Source organism: Phacochoerus africanus, chromosome 8 (assembly GCF_016906955.1).
Source record: "Phacochoerus africanus isolate WHEZ1 chromosome 8, ROS_Pafr_v1, whole genome shotgun sequence".
In the NCBI taxonomy this organism is placed as follows: Eukaryota; Metazoa; Chordata; class Mammalia; order Artiodactyla; family Suidae; genus Phacochoerus; species Phacochoerus africanus.
Window position 1 is genome coordinate 115452668 of NC_062551.1, and position 9962 is coordinate 115462629.

Genomic DNA, 9962 nt, shown 5'->3' on the forward strand with positions numbered 1-9962 from the left:
TGTGGCTGTGGCGTAGGCCTGCAGCTGCAGGTCTGATTTGTGTCCTAACCCAGGAACTTCCATATGCCATAGGTGTGCCCACCCCCCCAAAAAATGTTTTTCTTTGGTTCTTCCCAATCTCTTTCTATTTTTTTAAGCTGTACTATAACATTTTCAGAACATGTTGGCATGACATATAATACTCTCTCCCTTCTTTTTTTTAAATGGCCATAAGCATGGCACATGGAAGTTCCCGGACCAGGGATCAAATCATCACATCACAGCTGTGATAACACCAGATCCTTAACCCACCTCGATCGACACAGTAGGAACTTCAATACTCTCTCCTTTCCATTCACCCATTTAGTCTTACAAATGTTCTTCAAGTAACTGTACATTCAGTGCTTGCTATCACTCCTTAATTGATGACTGTTTTTCATATCTGGCTCTTAAAGAAGAGTCCAAGACATAGAATAATATTTCCATCTTGAAAGCAAGCAAATGAAGAGTAGTGATTTCAATTCCTGAAAATAAAATGTCATTTGGTTGTGGTTAGCTGCTTCCTCTTCTTCTTTTTAAATTGGTGTATAGTTGGTTTATAATGTTGTGTTAGTTTCAGGTGTACAGCAGTGATTCGGTTATACATATATCTATTCTTTTTCAGATTCTTTTCCCGTATAGGTCATTACAAAATACTGAGTAGATGTCCCTATGTTATACAGTAGGTCCTTGTGACTTATCTATTTTATATATAGTTAGCTTAATTATAATTGTTTATAAACTTCTTTTTCTCTTATACATAAATGTAGTCATAATCATGTACCCCCAAATTTTCTAGAATAAATTATCCATTACTTAAAAGACTTGCTTACTATTCTGTCATCCATTACAGGGTGGCTAGAAAAACCTAAAGCTGGATGAAATCCAGAAGGCCTTATTTCCTCCCTTTTAGATACTGTCTTCAAGCTTGCTTTTCACAGCTGCTAACAGGTAACAACAGATGTTTAATTTCACCTCTCTCCCTGCAATTTGGATGGATTTTCCAATAAGGAGAAACCTATTGGACAACAAGGGCAAAAGGAGAGGAAGTTTTCAGAGGTAACCATTAGATTGGAAATCTAGATCCTGAAAAATAAAATAATATATTTCTGAGTATTAGTACTCACTGTCCAGAAAATAAATTTTTTAAAAGCTATACTTTGAATAAAGCTTTAAGTGACCTGCCTCTATTAACCTCAGTGCAGCAATTCTGTATTCTGTCAGTGGACTCCTCTCATGATAATTTTGCCCCTTACAGGACAAATTAGGTGCTGGCTGCCTGAATTATTTTGCCTTTTGAATTTTGAGTTCTAAAATAATGAAGTGCAACTATTGTTAATTGTTTACTGTGCCTTTAACTTTTTATTAAAATGAATTTATGCTATACTGTTCTGAAAAAATGGAAATATGGAGTTCCCTGGTGGTTGAGCAGGTTATGGATCTGGCGTTGTCACTGCAGCAGCTTGAGTCACTGCTGTAGCGCAGGTTGGATCCCTGGCCCTGGAATTTCCATATGCTGCAGGTGTGGCAAAAAAAAAAAAAAAAAAGGAGTTCCCGTCGTGGCACAGTGGTTAACGAATCCGACTAGGAACCATGAGGTTGCGGGTTCGGTCCCTGGCCTTGCTCAGTGGGTTAACGATCCGGCGTTGCCGTGAGCTGTGGTGTAGGTTGCAGACGCGGCTCGGATCCCGCGTTGCTGTGGCTCTGGCGTAGGCGGGTGGCTACAACTCCGATTAGACCCCTAGCCTGGGAACCTCCATATGCCGCAGGAGCGGCCCAAGAAATAGCAAAAAGACAAAAAAAAAAGGAAGAAAGAAAGAAAGAAACCCATATTTGAAGCTGATGACTAATAACAAAAAAGTTTCGCTCCTTTTTTTTTTTTAGCTCCTCAAAATACCACTTTTTCAAGAACTTAGGAGTGAAAAACTGATTCACATATTACTCTTTGACAGCTAAGTTCTTCTAATCCTTTAAAATCCCTTTACACAGTTTTTCCACCCAAGTTTCTAAAATGTAGGTGGAAAAATTGGATTGCCAATCTATGGTAAAGACAGGTCCAGGTCAGATCTCCTAAAAGAACCTGGCTCTAATGATGTTGCTTTATTACATTTACTGGGTGCTAAGTGTCTTTTGTTTTGAAGTGAGCTTATGCCAGTTATTGAATGTTTAACATATAATTAGTCCTTCCAGCATTGCAGTCTTCTTAAAAAGTCACTAAGAGGAATTCTCGTCATGGCTCAGTGGTCAAGGAATCTGACTAGCATCCACGAGGATGCAGGTTCGATCCCTGACCTTGCTCAGTGGGTTAAGGATCCAGCGTTGCCGTGAGCTGTGGTGTAGGTCACAGACACAGCCCAGATCCTGGGTTGCTGTGGCTGTGGCATAGGCTGGCAGCTACAGCTCTGATTTGACCTCTAGCCTGGGAACTGCCATATGCCATGGGTGTAGCCCTAAAAAGCAAAAAAAAAAAAAAAGTCACTAAGAGATTCATCCTTTAATTATTCAACTACAAAAAATAATTCTGTATAATGATCAGAATTTAAAATGTACAATTCTGGAGTTCCCGTCGTGGCGCAGTGGTTAACGAATCCGACTAGGAACCATGAGGTTGCGGGTTCGGTCCCTGGCCTTGCTCAGTGGGTTAACGATCCGGCGTTGCCGTGAGCTGTGGTGTAGGTTGCAGACGCAGCTGGGATCCCGCATTGCTGTGGCTCTGGCGTAGGCCGGTGGCTACAGCTCCAATTCAACCCCTAGCCTGGGAACCTCCATATGCCGAGGGAGCAGCCCAAGAAATAGCAACAACAACAACAAAAGACAAAAAAAATTAAAAAAAAATTTTAAAAAAATAAAATGTACAATTCTTTTTCTTCTGTAAATATGTATTGTGAGAAATAAAGAATGGCAGGACCATTGCTTTCATTAAAAGATCTACTGTGTGTGTTGTTAAGTATGGATCTTGATAATTTTTTACATTAAATATGCTTTTTATGCTTTTAAACCTGATGTGCTTTTTAAATTGTCATTATTCAACAATATTGATCACAAAAAAAATAACTTTATTGAGGCCAGGAGTTCTCAAGTGGGGACAATTTTGCCTCCCAGAGGACATTTGACAATGTGGGTTGCCATAACTGGGATGTGCTGTTGCCCAGGGAGGTGGGTCAAGGCCAGGGGTGCTACCCAACATTCTACAATGCACAGGACAGCCACTCACAACAAAGAACTGCCTTGCCCAGAATGTCAATTGTGATGAGGTTTAGAAACCCCCATTTAAGTCAAGGTAATGCTGAGCACCATGGAGTTATTATCCGTCTGCTTCTAAGGGACTCCATCGAAATTTCAAAGGTAAGATGAAAATGAACTTTGTGTATCTTACACCCTGCTGAATAGATACGAAGTTTGGGTGGCTGAAGCCAAACTTCGTACTTCAGTTTAGAATATGCTAAAACACGAAAGTTTTTTGGATCTTTCACAAGAAGAGGCCAGGCCAGAGTACAGGTGTTAATGGCATGACCTCTGATAATTATTTGTTGAGTGACATCCTAAAAGAGGGAACCGACATCGTGGCTCAGCAGTAACGAACCCAACTAGTATCCATGAGGACAACGAACCCAACTAGTATCCATGAGGACAAGGGTTTGATCCCCGGCCTTGTTCAGTGGGTTAAGGATCTGATGTTGCTGTGGCTGCGGCTCCAATTTGATGCCTAGCCTGGGAATCTCCATGTGCTGCAGGTGCAGCCCTAAAAGGACCCCCCAAAAAGGGAACCCAGAATGGTGTGGGAAGCCTTGCCCTTTTTTTTCCTGGTCTCGCCTACAGCATGCAGAAGTTCCTGGGACAATGGTTGAATCCCTGCCACAGAAGTGGCACTGCCACATCCAGGAAACTCCAAGGGAAGACTTCCTTTATCACTTAGGTTACAATTATTGAAGTGAATGAGGTAAATTATGACAGGATGACACCCATTTTGATCCTTGAGACTAAGAAATATTTTAAGTTTTGTGGAATTCCTATTGTGGATCAGCAGGTTAAGAACCTAACTAGTATCTATGAGGATACAGGTTCGATCCCTGGCCTCGATCAGTGGGTTAAGGATCTGGTGTTCCTGTGGCTGTGGTGTAGGCTGGCAGCTGCACCTCTGATTCTACCCCTAGTCTGGGAACTTCCGTATGCCGTGGTGTGGCCTGAAAAAGAAAAAAAAAAAATTTAAGCTTAGCAGGTTAAGGATCTGGCATTATCACTGCTACGACACAGGTTCTATCCCTAGCCTGGGAACTTCTTCATAGCATGGATGCAGCCAAAAGAAATAAAAGAAATATTTAAGTTTTTATTTTATGGCTGGAAAGTCATCTGGTATTTTAATTCTGCCAGCTTCATAGGCCATACACCGGTCTTGATTAGGGCTAGTCATTGCCCCAAAGCATCCATTTATAAGGCCCAATGAGGAGATCCTTTTGGCACAGTGGGTTAAGTATCTGGCATTGTCACTGTAGCTGCCTGGGTTGCTGCTGTGGCTCAAGTTTAGTACCTGGACAGGGAACTTCCACATGCTGCAAGCATGGCCAAAACACAAAAGCAAAAGGCCCGATGAAGATAAAACACAGGGAGAGATAGGTCAAGATAGACTTTCATGCTTCAATTATACACAGTCCTCAAATACCCAGGTCTTGCCCAGGTCTACTACGAATCCTACCTATTCTCCAGGCAGCCGTTCTCCAGCCTCAGAATTCCAGCTTGTTCTTTTTTGTTTGTTTTTGTTTTTTTCTTTTTTGGCCACCCCAAGGCATATGGAGTTCCCAGGCAAGAGATGAGATCTGAGCCACATCGGTTGCAGCCGTGGCAACACCAGATCCTCAACCCCATGTGCTGGTCCAGGGGTCAAACGAGACACTGGGGCTCCTATTGTGCCACAGTGGGAACTCCAGTTCCAGTTTGTTCTGATCTTACGGCATTTGTCTATCACCATGTGCCTCCCCAGGTTACCTTGCACCACAATGGACTGGAGAGTTGGTTACACAGGTCATTTCCATTCATTTCATTTGCCATGCAAGGCATAGTCACATGCAATTTCAAGGCGTTGAAGAAGTGCAGTCTCAGATAGAAGAGAACTGACTGTTGGGAAATAATATCAATGCCAACCATGGAGGCACAAGCCAAGAAGAGCTGACAAAGAAGTAGAAGCCCACAGGGGAAATGTCTTAAAAACATCTGTGAAAAGGAGGGGCAAAAAGTCAAAATGAGACTGATTTTTTTTAGAAACATGAAGTGATAATTATTTTTGCATTGGTAATTTTTTGATTAATTTCACTCAAAATTTGGATCATTTTATCAAGTAAAAACCTGTCTCTCAAACATAAAACAATAACTTCTCTTTTTTTCTTAGTCTGAATGCATTCTCAGTATGTTCTAACTGTATTTTCTCAGTATATTTCTTTTTTTTTTTGGCCATTCCTGTGGCTTGTGACAATGTTAGATCCTTAACCTGCTAGGCCACAAGAATTCCTCAGGATGCTTATTGTGTACCTTCATCAGAACCATTTGGGTTACTTGGTATAACTGCATTTTTTTGGCCTTCCCAAGATGTACAGAATTAGAATGTCTGAAATTTTTTTTTTTTTTTTCATTCAGCTGCACCTGCAGCATATGGAAGTTGCTAGGCTAGGGCTCAAACTGGAGCTGCAACTGTCAGCCTACAGCACAGCCACAGCAATGTAGGATCCAAGCTGCATCTGCGACCTACACCACAACTCACGGCAATGCTGGATCCTTTAGCCCACTGATTGAGGCCAGGGATCTTAACCCACCAAGCCACAATGAGAAATCCAGAATGTCTGAAATTCTGATGGATGCATAAGCAAGATACCAAAATGTGTTCAAATCTATCAATTTTTCACCATCTCCATTATCACAATGTTAATCAAGCCATCGTCATCTCTTTCCTGGATCCCTTTGGTGAACATTTAATTGGCTTCCCTGTCTCTACTTAGGATATTATGGACCATTATCCATAGAGCAATCAGAGGAATCTTTAAGAGCATAAATCTGACCATGCCCTTCTCTCTCCCCACTGCTTAAAATGTTCCAAGAGCTTTTCATTATTACTTGAAAAAAATTGAAATGCCCTTCCATTCCTTTCCAAAGTCCTTCGTGACCTAGCCCTGCCTATTTCTCCAATTTCACCTCTACTCTTTCCCCTAATCCCTACATTTCAGCCACACCAGTTTTTAGCTTAATTAAATGCACCAAGATAAGTGGTTCTTGCATCTTGGCACTTTTTATTCCTTCTGTTTGAAAAGACTTCTCCCCAAAGTTTGACATGGCTGCCTTCTAATCATTCAATTCCCAGCTCAAATTTCATTTTCTGGTAAAGGATTTTCTGCATAATTCTAGCCAAAGTCATTTCCCCATTTTTGTATGTTATCCTTTCTTCTTAACTGCTATTAGATTTGTAAATTAGCTTAGTTTATTTTCCTTTCTATTGAATGTCTCCCCTCTCTAGAATATAAGTTCACCATTGATTTACCCAGCATCTTAATGTGCATCTTAAGACAACATCCAAAATTGTGGCACATGGTAGATAAATATTTCTGCTGTCGAACCTATCATCATAGTTATTGAGGATATAAAGACATGAAAAACATTGTTTCTTATTACATAAAGTTCATAAGAATGATTTAAAAATATTAAAATGCTAGCATTCTAGCTAGAAGTCTTTATGAAACCAAGCAAAAGTGTGTGAGTTAATTCATTAGTAAGAATAACTCAACAGGTGAGTATCTTAGCTTAGCTGACTGTAAAAAATACCATAGACTGTTAAAAAAAATGAAATAATGCTATCTGCAACAACATGGATGGACCTTGAGATTATCACTTGAGTGAAGTGAAAGACAAATACCGTATGATATCACTTATATATAGCATCTAAAATGTAGAAAAAACTTGTCTACAAAACAGAAATAAACAGACTCACAGACATAGAAAACAAACTTATGATTACCAGCGTAGAAAGGGAATAAGAGAGGGATAAATTAGGAGTTTGGGATTATCAGATACACACTACTATATATAAACTAGATTAGAGTTCCCTGGTGCCTCAAAGAAATCAGAATCCGCCACTGCCAGTGCTGTGGTTGTGGGTTTGAGCCCTGACCTGGGAACTTCTGCAGGCAGTGGGCATGGCCAAAAAATAATAATATAAAATAAACAACAAGATTTTGCTGTATAGCACTGGGAACTATACTCAATATCCTATGATAAACCATAATGGAAAAATGACTGGATTAGAATACGCATGTTAGCTTCTCAGTATATTATTCTCCCGTAATAAAGTCTATATGAAGAGAAAACATAGAGTTAAAACAGCAGCTTTTATGTCTGAATTTGATCATTATTGCTTCTCCAGAACTTCGCAGAGTGCCATGCATCTATAGGCACGCCAGAAATATCTGATGAATAAACCGTAGTTTGAGAGGCACAGGCAAGATGCTCTTAAAAAATAAGGTCATGGAGTTCCCGTTGTGGCGCAGTGGTTAACGAATCCGATTAGGAACCACGAGGTTGCAGGTTCTATCCCTGGCCTTGCTCAGTGGGTTAAGGATCCAGCGTTTCCATGAGCTGTGGGGTAGGTCACAGACGTGGCTCGGATCCCACGTTGTTTTGGCTCTGGTGTAGGCCCAAGGCTACAGCTCTGATTAGACTCCTAGCCTGGGAATCTCCGTATGCCATGGGAGCGGTCCTAGAAAAGACAAAACAACAACAAAAAACAAAAACAAAAAAAATTTTAAATAAGATCTTGGAGTTCCGTCATGGTGCAACAGAAACTATTTTGACTGGGAACCATTAGGTTGTGGGTTCGATCCCTGCCCTTGCTCAGTGGGTTAAGGCTCTGACGTTGCTGTGAGCTGTAGCATAGGCCAAAGACGAAGCTCGGATCCTGTGTTGCTGTGTCTATGGTGTAAGCTGGCAGCTGTAGCTCCGATTTGACCCCTAGCCTGGGAACCTCCATATGCTGCAGGTATGGCCTCCCCTGCCAAAAAAAAGCAAAAGATAAATAAATATATATGATCTTCAAGCCCGATACAGCTCTTCTCTTTAGAGATACACTTATCGAGTGAGCCAAACTACTAGACGTGGAATATGGAAGTTCCTGGGTCAGCGATTGAATCCGAGCCACAACTGCAACTCACACCACTGCAGTCAGGTTATTAACCTGTTGTGCCACAGCAGAAACTTCATTGCTGAATTAAACTTGCTCCGGATTATACAATGTAGAAATTTGCTACAGAGTTAACCTAGGCAACTAAATAAAATTGATCCAAGTAACCAGATAAAATGAAGAAAATGTTTAGTTCTTTTTTTTTTTTGGTGTTTTTCGTCTTTTTAGGGCCGTACCTGAAGCATATGGAAGTTCCCAGGCCAGGGATCGAATTGCACTGCCGGCCTTCGCCACGGCGACAGCAGCTGGAGATCGGAGCCCCATCTGGGACCTACACCACAGCTCACGGCAACACCAGATCCTTAACCCACTAAACAAGGCCAGAGATTGAACCCACGTCCTCATGGGTTCGTCACCCCCAAGTCACAACGGGAAATCTGAAAATGTTTAGTTCTTATATCTATTGTGATACGCCTCAAAGTGTATTTTACTTTGTCCCTTTGACACGTTCTTAGTAAATGTACAAGAAGGCCAATGTCTTATATGTAAAATATATACTACCTTTGACAGTATTTCAAGTGTGTCTTCTCCAGAAATTACAGCCTTGAGGCATTCTGGTTTTAAAATTTCCTTAGACAGGGCTTCTTTGGCTGCCTGCTTATATCTCTCACAGGCATCCTGTCTTAATAAATTTACTTCTTTCCTATCACTTGGTCTCTCTCTGAATTCTTTGTGCCCTGAGATGCAAAGAACCTGAACTTCCGTAAGTCCAGACACCAGAACTAAGACCCCCCCCCCAACAAATGAATACAAGAGAGGAGGGCCACCAGAACCAGTCCTGGGGCCACTAAACTCCAACTCTGAAGAAGGAAAGCTTGCATCTACCCTGATCCTTATCTGTGGCCCTATTCCCTACTCCCAGACTCTAAAACCACTTCTTATTCTCTCCCAAAGGTGGTCACAGTATTTAGGACATTAGCCTGCTATGACCTCCTTTGCCTGGAAAGCAATAAAGCTATTTTTTTCTTCTTCACAAAGGAAAAAAAAAAAGCAAACTTCCTTAAAGAGAAAAACAATAACTTTCTAACTAAAAAAAAAAAAATTGGGGTGTTCCCGTCATGGCGCAGCGGAAATCAATCTGACTAGGAACCATGAGGTTGTGGGTTTGATCCCTGGCCTCGCTCAGTGGGTTAAGGATCCGGCGTTGCCATGAGTTGTGGTGTAGTTCACAGACACGGCTCGGATCTGACATTGCTGTGGCTGTGGTGTAGGCTGGCAGCTGTAGCTCCAATTCGACCCCTAGCCTGGAAGCCTCCATATGCCGCAGGTGCAGCCCTATAAAGACAAAAAAAAAAAAATTTGGCATTCCCTAATGGTTCAGTAGTTTAAGGATCCAGCGTTGTCACTGCTATGTCTCAGGTCACTGCTCTGGCTTGGATTTGATCCCTGGCCTAGGAACTTCCACATGCCAAGGGAGGGGCCAAAAAAATAAAAATTAAAAAATGCGTGTATTATCATGATGTAGTCAAACTCTTAGAAACAGAAAATAGAAGAGTTCCCTTGTGGCACAGCAGGTTAAGGCCCTGGTGTTGTCCCTGCTGTAGCGCCTGTTCAATCCCTGGCCCAGAAATTTCACTGCGGGTGCAGCCAAAAAAAAAAAGAAAATAGAATAGTGGTTGTCAGGAGACAGAGGCAGGAGGGAAAGAGGAGTTGTTTATGGATAAAAAGTTTCAGGTTTGCGGAGTTCCTGTTGTGGTGCAGCGGAAATGAATCCAATTAGGAACCATGA

General features: G+C 41.5%; 1 protein-coding gene across 1 annotated transcript in view; it reads left to right on the forward strand.

Annotated features, from left to right (window-relative positions):
* The window catches only part of RNF125 (ring finger protein 125), a 45026-nt gene extending 44465 nt beyond the window's left edge, over positions 1 to 561 (forward strand). The window contains exon 6 of the mRNA XM_047794063.1: positions 215 to 561. Within this exon, the coding sequence (XP_047650019.1) occupies positions 215 to 286 (72 nt within the window). The 3' untranslated portion in view covers positions 287 to 561. The remainder of the gene's footprint in view (positions 1 to 214) is intronic.
* The last annotated feature ends 9401 nt before the right edge of the window (positions 562 to 9962 follow it).